General features: G+C 39.2%; 1 protein-coding gene across 9 annotated transcripts in view; it reads right to left on the reverse strand.

Annotated features, from left to right (window-relative positions):
- VPS13A (vacuolar protein sorting 13 homolog A) overlaps positions 1 to 16,493 on the reverse strand; it is a 110,389-nt gene extending 93,896 nt beyond the window's left edge. For 7 of the 9 annotated variants that reach the window (XR_012670847.1, XM_075136504.1, XM_075136501.1 and 4 more), the window contains exons 1-12: positions 16,320 to 16,493; positions 8,857 to 8,900; positions 8,256 to 8,298; positions 7,198 to 7,293; positions 6,858 to 6,959; positions 6,063 to 6,172; positions 5,646 to 5,705; positions 4,419 to 4,478; positions 4,104 to 4,184; positions 2,594 to 2,651; positions 400 to 527; positions 69 to 175 (exon numbers count right to left, since the gene is read on the reverse strand). Coding sequence is in view for 8 of the 9 variants with exons in the window: in XM_075136504.1 (XP_074992605.1) it covers positions 69 to 175; positions 400 to 527; positions 2,594 to 2,651; positions 4,104 to 4,184; positions 4,419 to 4,478; positions 5,646 to 5,705; positions 6,063 to 6,172; positions 6,858 to 6,959; positions 7,198 to 7,293; positions 8,256 to 8,298; positions 8,857 to 8,900; positions 16,320 to 16,419 (989 nt within the window). In the remaining variant the exon portion in view is untranslated. Of the gene's footprint in view, positions 1 to 68; positions 176 to 399; positions 528 to 2,593; positions 2,652 to 4,103; positions 4,185 to 4,418; positions 4,479 to 5,645; positions 5,706 to 6,062; positions 6,173 to 6,857; positions 6,960 to 7,197; positions 7,294 to 8,255; positions 8,299 to 8,856; positions 8,901 to 9,473; positions 9,558 to 16,319 lie in introns of all 9 variants that reach the window. The other 2 variants (XM_075136502.1, XM_075136503.1) reach the window with 2 other exon arrangements.
- Positions 16,494 to 16,783: the final 290 nt, after the last annotated feature.

Raw genomic sequence — 16,783 nt, forward strand, 5'->3', positions numbered from 1 at the left:
AACAATCCCTTGGTAATTACTTCAAATGAATAACTAACAAATTATTTTCAAAGGCTGAGGTGGCGTACCATGCCTTGGCATTGTTGTGCAATGGAACCTCAGGTCTGTACTTCCTATATGGCAGATTTCGAGTCATCATATCAATAGACTCAAGAAGCTCCATAACACTGAAGTACTAAAAAACAAACAAACAAATAAACAATTCAAATTGAGTGTTATTGTCTGTCTGAGAACATGAATCAAGCTTCCCTTTAAAAAGAAAATAACTTACAAAGAACAAGACTAAGAAGTGAATCGACTCTGTATGTTTATTATAAAATTTCAGACTGCTTTTCTTATTATTCTTGCAAACTAAATTTTTTACCACATTACATATAACTTCAGAAAAATAGTTTATACCTGTGGCTTATTGAATTCAACAGTTATATCCTGTAAATTTACATCTAAATCCATTTTCGGTGATGAAAAGTCAACATCAGATCGAGGATTCATAAGGAGTTTGGCTCTAGCTGAAATTGGGCGGAATACTAAAAAACAGAAGTTGATATAAAAAGTGCAATTAAATTACTTAAGACTGCCATAAATGATACATAATATTTATCAGCTCAGATTATGCCAGATTACTCATTTAAAAATGCTAGACTTCAAAGCATGAAGACTTCATCAACACAGCTTAAAATATAATACAATCTATACTTAATTTCCAGTTTAATTCTGGCAACATTTGTGGAATAAATATTTGTGGAACATTTTCACAAGATTTCCTGTATGCAGTATTACATTGCAGATGTTTCAATTAATAGTTTATATTTGCAACAAATCTAATTTTTTTGGTTATGACATAAGCTATTTATAGTATGATAGTTTCAAACATAGCACTTATTTCACTATAACTTTTATTCCATAAGGATTTTTTTTTTAACGTTACTGATGTTTTACACTGTTTGATAAGTTATACTCACAACAGTGGATAAAACCAAACATTCCACATTTCTAAATCCAAGCCCAAGTAAGCATGGAAAACATCAATATGGATCCTACGTAAAGTGAAGCACATCACATGAAAAATATTCAGAGCAGAAATGTTCCACAATTTGGCAATATCAGGCATCCAATATAGCCTTCAGAAGCCATGTTTAGTTCAATTTCCATCCGTTTCAGCAATTGATCCAACCATAAGAATTTATATATTACTTGAATTTGAGTAAATTGTATTTTTATCAATTAAAATTCCTTTGGTTTCAACAGAAATACTGATAGACCATGTACATACCAAATACTCTGAATTCACTGAAAGTGAAATACAAGTTGAAACAGACATTTTTGCAAGATGAAACCAATTTACTTTTGTTTCATTTTAAGCCTTGTATTTCTTGTGAAGCTTATTTTACTTTTATCTACATATTTTATGTGGTAGCATTTCTACTAATTTTCTCCCTATATTTACCTTCCTGAATTTCATTTTTTCATTCTTTCTATGTGTATTATGTTTGCATTTAGATGAAATGACAGAAGCAGACTTTGTGCTTACTACCTTTCTATCAATGTCTCAATCTAAAGAGTTACTCTAAAAGAGCCAGAATTTTCATTTACCACAGAATATGAGCATGATGTAATTCTTCAAATATCTGCATCTCTGATGGCACTGCTGAATTTTAATAGTTTAAAACCTGAATCCTGCAATTTTACATACAATTATTTTTGAACTTCTATGTAAAGACTTGGACAACTGACGATGTTTGAACTTATCTTCTTGTAAAAAGAGTTAAAGCTAGCAACTGAAAGAGATAGGTAAGAAATCAGAAGAAATTACTAAATAGTTATCCGGCAGTCAAATAAAGAGACACAAAAGGCTTCTTCTTTCAGGTTAAGGCAGCAGGAAGAAAAACCCATAAAACTAATAGTGCCCTTTTTAACCTTGGCTATAGGGAACCGAGGACTTGCTTGCTAGAGAACAAGCCACTTCAAAGGCCATTCTGCCTTGCAAGCAGTTACTAAACAATCACACTGATACACATGAGAAAGAAACCCCATGTATATTCCATACAATGAAAAGTAAACAATCACCATGTTTGAGTGGATGCGACTTTCGGACTAAAGCAAGCACACTTAAAGCAATACAACTTGCAATATGGCCACGCTAAAAAAAATTAAATAAAAATGTTGATGTTTCAGAGCTGTGCGATTACTATTTCCACCTCGAATGAAAAAATATACACTTTGCATAAGGCAGGTGACCTCAAAAACATTACTCTATTACTCAAATCAATCTGATTCACAAAACTTACATGATGCTCGTTATCATTAAACTTCTTAAAATAAGGAATTATCAATGGATGTGAAAAATGAGGATTTACGGATGACATTCCATTAGAACGATACATGTGTCAAGACTCATATTTTAATTAAAGCCTTTTTAAGGCTACAGATATGGTACAGTGTTCCCTGTCAGAGAGACAGTTATTCCTACAAAAGAACTAAACTGCACTCCTTAGTAAGATTTTTTTTAATAACAGCCAAAGTAGCAACCTCTGAGAGGCATTAAAAATTAGAAGTATACACATTTTACAAATACAAATAAAATACCACTTACCAAAATCGTAACCTTCTGGAATCACATTGTGGCTGGCAACTCCCTGTTTTAAGTTAACCTACATACACAATGGAGTTAAAAATAAGTTGCATTTTTATTTCATGATAAAGTTTTAAAATATAAAATGTTAGCATTTTAATACAGGTTTCAGATAATCCCTCTGATACACAGTACAGTTCAAAAATCATAGAATCATAGAATAGTTTGGGTTGGAAGGGACCTTTAAAGGTCTTCTAGTCCAACCGCCCTGCAATAAGAAGGGACAACTTCAACGAGATCAGGTTCCTCAGAGCCCCGTCCAGCCTGACCTTGAATGTTACCAGGGATGGGGCATCTACCACCTCTCTGGGCAACACGTTCCAGTGTTTCACCATCCTCATCGTAAAAAATGTCTTCCTTATATCTAGTCTAAATCTACCTCTTTTAGTTTAAAACCATTCCCCCTTGTGCTGTCACAACAGGCCCTGCTAAAGAGTTTGCCGCCATCTTTCTCATAAGCCTCCTTTAAGGACTGAAAGGCTGCAATAAGGTCTCTCTGAAGCCTTCTCTTCTCCAGGCTGAATAACCCCAACTCTCTCAGCCTTTCTTCATAGGAGAGGTGTTCCATCCCTCTGATCATTTTCATGTCCCTCCTCTGGACCCGCTCCAACAGGTCTATGTCTTTCTTGTGCTGAGGGCTCCAGAGCTGGACGCAGTACTGCAGGTGGGGTCTCACCAGAGCAGAGTAGAGGGGCAGAATCACCTCCCTTGACCTGCTGGCCACGCTTCTTTTGATGCAGCCCAGGATGCAGTGGGACTTCCGGGCTGCAAGTGCACATTGTTCTCTCACGTCCAGCTTCTCACCCAGCAGTACCCCCAAGTCCTTCTCGGCAGGGCTGCTCTCAATCCCTTCATCCCCCAGCCTGTATTGATACCAGGGGTCGCCCCAAACCAGGTGCAGGACCTTGCACTTGGCCTTGTTGAACTTCATGAGATTCACACGGGCCTAATTATCAAGCTTGTCCATGTCCCTCTGGATGGCATCCCATCCCTCAGGCATGTCAGCCGCACCACTCAGCTTGGTGTCATCTGCAAACTTGCCGAGGGTGCACTTGATCCCACTGTCTATGTCACTGATACGGACCCCTGAGGGACACCACTTGTCACCGATCTCCATCTGGACACTGAGTCGTTGACCACTACCCTCTGGATGTGAAAACACTCATCTATGTTTTAAACAGAATAAGACTTCTATTTTTACCTAATAAAATCACTGAACAGCAAGATGACCATGTATTGCGTATAACTTTGTAACTGGCAAAGGACTACTTTTTTTTTCCTTCCTCAGATGGGTGTAGTTCTTCCATCACATAAAAACCTTAACATTCACTATTTTTCCTAAAAAAGTATTAGTAACAAGACAATTCTCCAGAACATTGACATAAATGGAAGCAGAACAGAATGTGAAGCATGCTCTATGCTTCACAGTATGAACTAGAATATTAGACACATTATCTCATGCTTTACTTACCAACGATTCATCACAACCACCATGGTAGAACATCTCCGATTTCACATTCCAGTAAGCAAAAAGGTTATCCAGTCGTACAAGCTGAAAGTACAACAGAACATATGTATTAATACCTACAAATTTTAGATTAATAATTTGGATTTCACAAAGTCTTGATGAATAAAAATATTCAGAATGTTCCTTGTAGACTAAGTGTCCTTTTATTTTAGAGCCTATACAGTTACATGTTTTCTTGATCTCACTTTCTGCGAAAGGAACTCTAACTCAGCTTGTTTTATTAACAATTCTTTCTTTAGCATACAATTTATACTGTACCTTGTAGAACAGCTTGGCAGTTTCATCATGTAAACATGGATTCCAATTCTTATCTGAGGTCTGAAATGAGAATTAAAGAAAGTTATTCCAATATCTATAATACACCAACATTTTATCATCACTGAAACAAACCAGAAAAAAGAGAGGAACATCATCATAATTAAACCCCACTGAAAATAATGGGACGCCACCTTCTGATTTAAGATGATTAAGCCATTATTTTAAATGGAAACTTGATAAGGCTACTTCCTCCCCAAAAATACACCCGTGTACATGCAGTGACTGGCAGGTCGCACACAAGAACCAAAAGATTCTTCAAAATTCTGTTTTCAGTATTGCAAACTGTTTTCCTTTACACCAATATTATTTTTAGGCAGGTTCTTTGGAAAGAGGTAAACAAGGGACTAGACTTCTTCCATAATTCTGGAAGTAGCATTTTAGTTTAAGCCCAACAGAAACACTATATGCTATTATAGTTTTTCAAAGCTAATATGCATTTCAAGAGTGAAGTAGTAAGAATACTAAAGCTTTTGTTCAGTATGCAAAACTGTTTAGGGGAAGGCGCTGGCAAAAACCTTTCAATATGCTAGGAACAAGTGTTCGTAAGACAACTATTTCATTCAAGAAAGTAACATTTACTTAGACATATTTTCTTTATCAGTTAACACAGCAAAAGTTACTGAATCAGAGCAAGTCTGCAGAATCAGCATATTGCTGCCACTAGGTAGTCTTCCAGAAAAAAAATGTATACGGTCTACGATGACTACTATTAGCACTTTAAAGTGGAGCTTGCAGATCAAAGAAATGAGGTCCAGTTTGAAACAAGATGCCATCCTCTTTTTTTTTTCCTTTTTTTTCTCTCCCCAATATCAAGTAGTAACTTCCTTTCTTGGGGCTCGAGGCAGTTTCAGTGAAATATTTGTAGATTCTGAATAGCCCAAATCCAGCAAAGTCTGGTACTCAGCAACCACAAAGTGCAACAGGCAGAAGAATAAGAATTTCGTCCCAAAGGTCTGTTCTAATGCTAGCACTTTACCTTTAACGGCAACCCCGCCACAGTATTTATGCTGGATTTGATAAACCAAGTAGTTACCATTGTACATCGCTCATGATTATAGGTGTACTTTCATTAGACAGTATGTTACCAGACAGCACAATAACACACAAAAACGTAACTTAACCTATCAGTATACACCAACACGCTTTTTAGATAAAAAATAAAATTACCTGCAAACTTAGATTCTGAAGTGAAATCCCAAATGACAAGGGGTTATTCCGATTTGTGATCTAATAGAGCAGGGGGAAAATACCAACAAAGAATTATCTTATGCTCTAAATTTAGATTTGGAAATAAATAGCCAACAATAAAATAATATATGTATAGCAAAGATCTGACAATTCTATCTTCTTTGTACCCAACCATATGCTTATAAATATCTTTATCCTTTGGTACAAGCTTTTTATCAGTGTTTTTTTTTTTGGGGTTTTTTTTTTTTTTTTTTTTTTTTAAGCCTATGAAATTTCCAGAACTTTACCAGGATTCTCTCAATGTGGAAAGCAACTAGGAGAAAAGAAATCAGACAGGTTCCTAATTTCATGTTACAGTGCACAACCCTTTATGCTGAGATATACAAAAGTACTTACATCATCTTCATAGCGAATATGGATGTTGGAAATTTTCACCTGAAGATTTTTGATGACCTGAGTGACTAGTTTTTCTACAAAAGTGTCTTGTTTCTCTTCTTTTACTTTATCTAAGTTAAAGGAAAAGAATTCATTATTTTGTTTTCATTGAAGTATTTTTAAAACTACACTAGCGAAAACAATAACATAATAAAGTTTGTATGACATATTCAAATTTGCTATTACATTGTACTCTAGTGGTACAAAAACATGTCCTTTCAGTATAATCTATAACATTTTTATCCTCAGACTAAATGGTTTCAGCTTTATTACCTGCTGCATGAAGAATCAGGTTGTTCAAAAGTACGACTTGTATCCACTGATACTCAAGGTGGCCAATACATATTTCTTTAAAGTACCAAAAGTTGAATTTAAGATGGTAAGACTTAACATGTATCAAAGAACAAATTAAACATAATTTTTAAAAAGGTGTAACCATAAAAATTCTTTGCTACTGGGAACACATTTAAACTGTTTCTTATGAAAGAAGAGAAAAGGAAATGCCAGGCAACATATGACACAAGTAAGCAATATTTCAAAAGCCTTATTTATATGAGATTATGCTTGATCCTTTTTATTTTCAGGATGCCTGTTCTGCAATATTGATGGCAGCTACACCTAAAAATCTGTAACTAATAAGTTTTTAAGTATCAGGAGGAAAATAGGAACCTAGAACACTTTAAGTGACAAATCCAGCATCTTTCTGAAAAGAAAGAAAGAAATCGCATCACTTTCATTAGCTTTTTCCACTCTTACCTTGGTCAGCTATTTTCTGCTTTGCTTCCTCTATCCTTTGCAATTCCCTTTGTCGTGCTTCCAAGAGCTGCCTGGCTTCTTTTTCAGCGTCATATTTTATGCCTAAATACACAATGTAAAAAGGTATGATACAAAAAATCTTACATGTTTTTGGAAGATGCTGTTTCAAAAGAAATAATTTTCATATGTAAACTACTGAAAGTCACCCTATTCCCATTATCTCTTGTATTTGCTAAGAATATCTACTAGGAATAAAGCTCATGAAAACAATATCAACCCATTCCAGATACTTCTGAAACCCCACCAACCTATGTTCACTTTTTCCTCTACATTAACTTACTGGCTGTGGGGACAATAAGCAAATAAACTCCATCAAGAACTGCCTCAACTGGTTGAGTATAAAGGTTTTGCCATGGAATCTGTAGGTTAAGTTGACCTACAAACACAAAAGAAAAAGGTTGAGGTATACAGTTAAATAGTTGACCGGGAAAAAAAAGATGAGAAAGATAATCGACATTAACCACAAATTCTCTTAACAATTATTATATTGGACAGAAAAAACAGTGCATCTAAGGCACTTGTCCTTTGGGTTGTTTGTTTTACACAGCACAGAAATGAACATGAGGCAAGTTTTAACATAAGCAGAACTATTAAATCTACAGGTCCTCTCCATACTCCCTTGAATTGTATTCCTTCTTAACAGCAACCTCTCCTTCCTCGCAAGCCCACTGCAGCACCCTCATACACAAGAAAAGCATGGGCAGCTCATAGGTGATCAGTCAACTAAATACTCCCAAAACCAGAATTTTTTAAAATACAGATTGTTCTTTCTTTTTCCGTGGATGAGAATCTTAAGGTAGTATGTATGTTTTATGAACACGGGGACCCTGAGGTTACAGCGTCTCTCATTCTTCACACAAGTGCCAATTTTAACAAACTATATACTTCCAGGGCAGATTTAATGGAAACATAATGCCTTTAGACTTAGTTTGCTTTAAGAAACCACTAACTTTTACAAGACAGTCAACTTGCAATGAAAAAACTTTTCATATTAGCAAAAACAGGGAACAAGGATAGAAAGGGAAGTGGAAGGCAAATTCAGTTGTGGAGTCTTGCTAAAACAAGGGATGAGATCCAGTCCTGCTCTGCTGGGCTCTTTTCTCATTAATATTGAAGTGATTAGACAAGACTCCAGTATATTTTAACTGTACCACCTCAGCTCAAGAAAAGGAGCTTCTTCAAACATTTATTTTCAGAAGAGACAAACTTCAGAGTGTACAAAGCATGCAAATCAAGGAAACTAGGAAAATTACTTGCTTAGGATGCCTAGAGCCACTTGCAAGGAAAAGTAGCATGTTTAGTAACTCCTGCATGGGTGTATGACAAAATGTAACTTACCAATATGTCCTGCTTTAACTTTAAATGGCACATCCAGCTGGCTCTGAAAGACAATGTTTTAGAACACTTAAGCTCATTTTAACAACTTGTAAAATGTTCCTGCATAGGAAAAAGAGATGATGATAACCTTACCAACAAATTTACCTTCCAACCACTGAAAAATACCCATTCGGTATAACGGTACAAGCAAGCGTTTGGTTACTGATTTAGATTGTTAAGCCATGCTAGGCTAAATACATTCCCAAGAGCAAGTTTCTAGCTTCATTAGCTATAGAAAAACAAAGGTCTTTCAGTATTGTTTTTGACCTAAACACATTCTTTCAGCAATTACTGAGATTTTTGGGTTTGGTGGGGTTTTTTTGGGGGGGAGGAAGGCGGGGGAAGGGGGGAGGGAAGTTAAATGAAGCCAGCATACACCTTAACCTTTAAATTTAATCTCGAATTAATCAGACAATCCACACAAGTGCAGAGAAAACAAACCAGTAAGTTTTCACTTAAAAGATAGTGTATCCTAAAATAAGAACCTAAAAAAGCATGTACAACCCAAAACATTGTTCAAGAATCTTTTTTCCAAGTTTTATTTTTATTTTCACTAACTTACCAGTGCATTTTCTTTTATTTCAAGATTCTTCAGTGCTACGGCTCCTAAAAGCAAAGAAGCCAATAAATAAAACTACAATAAGCAAAGTAGTAGTGATGCACACTAAACATCTCAAAGTCTGAGTCAGTGGTCCCTGACCTGTGGTTCTTCAACTCTTTGCTGTGGGCAATATCCACAACCTACACCTCAAATATCCATGAAAGTTGATTAAGAACACACTGTTCATTCATGCTACAAAATAATACCTGAGATTTTCGCATGGAGCTTGCATGTCCATGGAAAAAAAACTAAGATTTCTCAAAGCAAAAATGTTGGAAATTACTGTCACATTTTGTATGGACCCATTTTGAAATTAAAAGTTTGCTTCTTTTTCCTCGACCATCTGCTTCCTATGCTTGTGGAAATCTAGCAACATTAAATTTAGAGTGAATTTTTAGCCCTCAAAAGATCTTCCATTTGCAAGTTATATTTATAGGCTTATAAAAGTTCACAGGAAGCATTTCAGTAAATCTAATTTTTAAATGCCTTAAGACAGCAATAAATTCAGTACCCTGTAAACACAGACAATTTGAATTGCAAGATCTGTTTTTACAACATACTTGACATCAGACACTTGCCATAACAAAGGAACATTGGAAGGGACCAGGAAACTCATAACTTAAAAACAGGCACGTAGTCCGAAGCAACGTCTTCTGCAAGTTCTACAAGAAGGATGGAACACCTGCAATGGTTACCTCTGAATTAGTTGTATAGTGTTAACACACACACATGGAACAGACACCTGATACAGCTGGGCAGGAGCATAAATGAGATTCAGGAAACCAGAAGCAGATTATAGGCCTGGAAAGGACTACAACTTGAGATTGCAAATGAAGATTTGACTGACCCAATAATGCTTTCCTTTTGGGAATGCAAATTAGAAATGGCCAAACATACGGGAAGACAGGAGCTCCATATAGTGCTGATGGCATTAGACTACTGTTCAAAGTACCCCCAATTTTGGGAAACTGGACCCTAATCTCAAAAATGCATTCATTAGAACAGTTGGCTTAAGTTGTTGAACTCCTGTGGAAGAGCTGACCAGGTAGACTAATCCATCCATCTTGTAGTACTCGCAAAATACGATAGAGTTTTTAATGATTCAATTTATTCATTGCAACCATCTGTTATCACTTTCCAGTAGAATTCTATACATCTGACATGTGCCACCATCAGCCTCTCCAGAGAAATACTGCGTGCAGAAGGATGTTTTTTGAGAGCTGGTGGGTCTGCTTTTAAGCCTTACAATACACAAATATTGACAGGAACATTAGAAAAGCCGGGGCGGGGAGGGGGGGGAATCAAAGAAAGCATTCCCAGCAGTAGTCTGTGACTACTGTAGTAACTATAACTAGTCTACCTAGTCTTTGTAGGCAATAACAAGATGACAGTTTTTATATACCATTGGGTTCAGTTCCACTCTAAATTTATTCCCTGATAAAGCTGATCCTGCACAGACCATTTTAACACTCATTAGGAAAAGTTTCATTATATGAGAGACACACACACACTAAAAAAAAAAAACATTTGCTTTTCCAAGAAGACATCACTAATTGTAATGCTATTCGTGGCAAGTAATTCTAATGGTACCCAGAGCAAAGGTTCAGGTTTGTAACCAAGCTACCATGCACGACATGCAATTTTTGCATGTCAGTTGAGCCATGGTAAAAATGTTCACAGGCAAACTCTGAGACTATGTGACACATGAAGCAGTTTAACTGGGTTCAGTTTCTTCACTTTCACTGTCGGCTCAGTAAACATTACCTCTCATTTATCAAGGGTTTGGCACATGCCACGTTTCAGCTGAGGCACAGTAACCTAAGATGCAATAATTTGGCAGCCCTAATGCTTCTAAAAACAAGGTACTGCAAAGTGAGCAAGGATTATTATCTCAAGCACTTACAAACAATATTTTGTGATGGAGAACTATAGCTCATGTTACCTGAGCACATCATAATGGCAGAGAATAGACATGGTATCGATACTGTTTCAAACAAGAAGGCTTTGACAATTCTACATGAAATGTTGGGATTGGGAAGTGGGGTAAATAATTCTTCAACATTTTCCCTATACCTATGATTTTACAAATGATAAGTTTAAAAGTTTTAGTTAAAATCATTAGAAGAAATAGAAATTAGTAAAACTTCAATCATCCCAGTTTCAGTATAAAATTACTGAAACACGTTGACTAAAATATCACAGTTTACTTACAAAAACCTTGACTGAGGTCTGCCCACAGTGAATGGACTACCAAAGCACACAAAAAGTTACTACTAAAGCACTACGTTTTGTATATTTATGCAACCTTTCTTTTTCCTACAGTTGAGACAGAGTGCAAGAAAGAGATTGACTAAACATTCCTGCAAGTAAACATGAACTACTTCCAAAGTTTCCCACACCTCAGCTGGCAACCAATTCTAACACTCACGATTCCAAATGCAATAACTGACCATGACAGTATTCTCTTTCATTGCCAAAATTTAGTCTCTATCACACTCGGCTGTTTCACTTGCAATGAAACATAGCTCCAAGTGCAATTGGACTGAATCCTGACTGTTCTGCTACAGGGGCCGGGGGCGGGGGGAGGAAAAAAAAAAAACAACCCCTCACAAACAGAAGCAGGAAAATCAGGGAACAAAGGCCTGTTACAGGACATAACACAGCTACTGAATTTTACTGTCTTGGAGCCCTGTCCATGGATTTTAATTGCAAGAATTTCAAAATACATCAAGATTTGGTTGTTTGGTTTTGTTGGGGTTTGTGGGGGGTCCCCTGTTGGGGGCAATAGGATATTTTTTTGTTTTGACGACAGAAATACATCCAGATAAAACCCCATTTGATGGGCTAAAAATTGCCCAACTAAGCAACCTGTATATTCGAGTAGTTGGAGTTGTATAAATATCTAGGGTTAAACATGCAGGCTAACAGCCAAAACAATAATAAAAGCCAGAATGTTTATAAATACCTATAGCAGAGTCTGGGATTTATTTAGGCTATATTATAAAGCAAATTCTTGGCTTTACTGATCTCTGGACATTGTAAATAATTCAACAAAACCAAACATTTGCCAAAATTCTGGAATAAATAAGTTTATAGTTTTAATATTAGATACCCAAAATAACTTCATAAATTTGAGTGCATGAACCAACATCTACTACCAAGGACTTAACTCACAAAAAGAGATCTAGAAAATAAGTAACACCCATAAACCATTTCACCAAAGAGGCCTAACTGAAATTTTGTCAGTAGAAGTTAAAGAGAGGGAAGAAAATTAATCCACATAAAAATCCTGCAGATTTAACCTATGTATTAATCACATCTCTGCTGTCTTGTAAATAAGTAGCGGGGGGGGCAGGGAAGGCCAACGAAAGGCAGATGAAAGATGTTAGGCATCAGAAACTGAAAATCCCTCAGCTGGTATCTGACCAGTACCCAACATTTCTGCTCACGTATTTTAACAGAATTTCTGCTTTTTAGCAATAGCATTGTTAACTTGTGAATCCCTTTGATCACTTTATACAAACTGCTGTCTTTGCCAGTCATTTCCCACTTGTGTTTGTGCTGTTAATTATTCCTGTTTAAGCGTACCTTCTGGAGACAAGCTGTAAGTCTTTGAGGATCAGTCTGCCAAATACCTCCTCTATTGACATCTATTGTAAAATAGGTCATCAAAGGCAGCAGAGACTACTACATATTCTTCATCCCCCAGTCAATTCAAATTACTAGTATGTAAGGGGGGGACTGCACCTGCTATACCCTTGCACCTGCTATACCTAGAAAAGGCAAGTATGCAAAAGTAGTCGTCTTTTATTATAATAATAGGTGTAGCTAGAAAAAAAGTAAAAAGTGCTTGTGCGCTCACAAATTTGTGTCAATTAGCTGCCTATATCATCCGACTAACGTAGCTGCTCCAGTAAGAGACACCAACTATTCAAATAACAAGTTGTGTTAAGTAAGATATGCTTGAGACATTACCTAATAAGTAGGTGTGCCAAGTCAACAGAGAATTAAGTATTTTAAAGGGCAGTATAGAGGGTCTGACCAAGACACTGAATGAAAAGTTACTTAGACCCAGTCAAAAGAAAATAGTGGCAACATGGACTTTGGTGAAACGACTGGTCTCTCACAGTGTTTGGAAACGTAAAAGACACACTTCACTTCCCAAAGATAACTGTCAACATCTCACATTGCTTCAATCGTTTCTTCAGGTATTGAAGTATAACTTTATTAGGTCTAGAGCATTCAGAAATATCTAACTTATCTAAATACCTATCTAATCAGTTTAAAACACTGTCCTTCCCAGCATCAGCCATCCAACAGCTTTCCTTGATGGCTGCCTAACATAGTAGCTTTTTATTCTGCTTCATACTAATGGAGTTCTTAAGGAATATGACTTCCTTCCCTGTTACATACTTTTCTGAGCCTTGGCCTTTCCTACCTCACGTTATGCCAAACTGAAATGAATGGTAAGCATGTTCATTAAGAACTCATTAATAAAGCTCCCAAATTTACAGAAGCTGAAACTATATAAAGTTAGTTTTTATACATATATCCAGAGTCTACCAAGGTTATCAGTCTTAATCTAAACAGGCTAGCTATAAAATATCACAAAGACATAACTTGTTCCCTACAGCATCTAAAAAAATTCCTTTGGGTATTCAATCATTCAGAGGCGAAAAAATATATGCCTTTTAAAGTTTAAGATACAAATATATAGCACCTGTGCAGTGCTATAGCATCTAAAAAGCACTGGCCATTTGTTACTTAATCACTACTAAAATATTGAATGGATTTAGGACAATTTAATTTCAAGACTATATGATTTATGTAAAATTTAGCAAGTTTATCACGACACATAAAGACAAACACTGTATGAAAACACATAGCTGTAATGGAAACGCTTTCAGAACATGCAGACAAGCATGAAAAACTATCAAGTTTACACAAAATATGAAGACAAAAAAATAGGAATATTCTTCTTAAAAAAGAATTTAGTTCCACAATTTCTGTAATTAGGAAGCCAGTAACATTATCAGTAGACTTTAGATATACTGTGAGTGTAGGGACCTACTAATCAATGATGGCCTCTATATAGATATTAATCTACTGCTATTACTACTAATAGGTACTGCCTTTTAGATAGAGGAATGCAATTTCTAAGTCCTCCAAGATCTTTGGAATGAAAGAAATATTGCAGATGCACATGCCATTAAACATAGTTTAAGTTGTAAATACAAGTGAAAGCATCATGCGGGAGACCAGGAAAAAATAAACCTCTAGAGGTGATGCTTCAACAATGCCACACAGTAGTTTCTGGGCATCTCAAAGCAAGACGTAGCTTCATATATCAGTTTTCACGCTAAGCAAGTAAACAGACTATGTAGAGAAAAATTAATTGTATTCTAGTACAAAGCCACTGTACTGAGGAAAAAGGAATTTAATTTAAAGAAAAAATACACTAAAGCCTCTAAAATATTAAAACTACTTGAAGAGGAAATAACAGAAAAATCCCGAAGTCAAGTTCCATATACATAAAAAAATAACAGCTGAATATCAAAACTCCAAAGTAAAAATTAGAGAGATCTACTTAGTTTTTTAAAAAAAGTGAGAGCTGATGTGCATCTAATCCGGTAAGAGTTGCCTCATAGAAGCATAAGCTGCCAAGAGTAACCACCAACAATCTACAGAGCTGGAAAAATAAGCTTTTACCTTTTTGTAATGTGTAAATATTGCCCAAAACATTTACAGAATGTTCCATATTTTATATTAAATATTTTGCTTGCCTTCTCTGAGCAGAAAGAAGAAACTATGACAACTGAAGAACCTGTTAAGTACACAAATCAAACAATTAGTTTGACACACTTTTGCTGAAAGATGCAATAACTCAACCTTTCAAATAAGACACACATAATCTGTAATAAATATGCTATACTGGGCCTTCTGCTACAGATCAAGGACTACCACTTTCTCTCCAGCAGCTACATGTGCTGTTGCAGTGTTAAGACTCCACATAGAGACTGAACTTTGCAAAGATCCTACAAATGCCTTGACTAACTGAAGGAAAATTACTGCAGAGATGAAACCAAATAAGGACGCCATTTCGGAAAACAGAACCATGAAACAAAAACATCCAAGATGCAGAAAACTCCAGGAGAAGCTTCCAAAATCTGATTCATATATATGAGTACCTAAGAATGGAACTGTAGGTAGGGGATACCTCGAGGATGCTTCACACCTGCAGTCGTATGAACGCACATGTAAAAAAAAAAAAAAACCAGCACCTCCGTGTTTGCTTTTGCTGAGGCTGCAGACACCTGGAATGCACATTCGAAACCGAGCCAGGCGCGGTCACTGAGCACGCATCTGTTAATTGTATGTGTCTTACTCTTCTCATGCCACCTCACTTTGCCCAGACATACCGGAAAGAGAGACCTTTGCTGCTGTTTTCTTGTACATACGTTACTAAAGGGACCTCAACAGAGCACATTCAAAGAGAACACTTTCCTCCCTTCAGAACTGGCGTGCTAATTTATTTCTACAGACTATTGCTCGCCTAGCACAGCCGGTCACAGCCCCTACAAACACCTAAGACAGTCTCTATTCCTGATTCTTTAACGCTAAAAATGACGAATATCCTAGACCTACAGATGACAGCACCAAAAAGAAATGGCACGTCACTGCTGTTTGCAGAGAGGCTGCTCACTTCCACCACCACAGCACCGACACCGAGACGCTACCAAACCCCAGGCATTCATTTTCAGTGTCTTACTTCCGGGCAGGGCAGCACTCAGCACGCCACCTCCGTTTCGCCTTCACTCAAAGCCGGGCCGGGCTCCCGGCTCCGAGCCGCCGGCGGCTCCTGCTGCCCACCCAGCCCTCCCCAAACTTCCCGCGAATGCCGTACGCGCCGCGCGGACCCCGCCGCCCGCAAGCCAAGGCACGGCGCCGGCCAGGAGAAGACAGCAAGGGCAGCTCCATACGGAAAACTGCAACCCACCGGACAGTCACGCACCTCGAGCGCTTTGCCCGGGTTTTTCTTTCCCTGGTCTTGCAGCTCCTCCTGGCCCCGCGGCCGCCCCCCGCTGCCGCAACCGGCTGCTCCACGCCCCCCGCGGACACCTCCTCCCCAGCCCGCCCGCCCCCACGACTATTTTTAAGCTGTCGGGCTGCCGGGCAGGTGGAGCGCCGGCAGAGCAGCCGGGCAGGCAGCCCAGCGCGGCGGCGGGCGCGGCACCGCCCGGCCCGGCTCGGCCGGACGCCCGGGGGACACCGCCCCGGCCTCCTCCCTTGCGCGGGCGGCAGGGCGGCCCCGCACCCGGCCAGGCGAGAAGCGCCGCGCGGGTGCTGAGGGCGGCGGCGGGTGGCTCACCAGCGCGGCCGGGCCGGGCGGCGCGTCCCCCCGCGGCGCGGCGGCAGCCCCGTACCTCCCCAGATGCCCAGCTTCAGCTGGGAGCTGTCCAGGTTCACCACGTAGTCGCCGAGGAAACGGTTCAGGACGTCCACGACCAGCGACTCGAACACCATCCTACCGCCCCGGCCCCGGCAGCGGCAGCAGCACCACCGCCGCCCCGGCTCCGGCTCCTGCCCCTGCCCCTGCCCCTGCCCGGCTGCGGCCCCGCCCCGCCCTCCGCCACAGACACACTGCGGCGCCCCGCCCCGCGGCCCCAGGGGGCGGGCCCCGTCCTGCCCCTCCGCCTCCGCCCCGCCCACCTCCCGCCGGCCGTCGAAACGCGGGCCCCTTCCCGCGGGGCGCTGCGCGCACGCGCCTTGGTCCGCTTCCCCGCGCGCAGGCGCAGTAGCTCGGTGCCGGGTGCCGGCGGCGGGCGCGGGGAGGGCGGGGCGGGGCGCGGCGCGGCGCGGCTTGCCTGCGGCTGGGGGAGGGGCGGCC

Source organism: Calonectris borealis, chromosome Z, assembly GCF_964195595.1.
Source record: "Calonectris borealis chromosome Z, bCalBor7.hap1.2, whole genome shotgun sequence".
Lineage (NCBI taxonomy): Eukaryota > Metazoa > Chordata > Aves > Procellariiformes > Procellariidae > Calonectris > Calonectris borealis.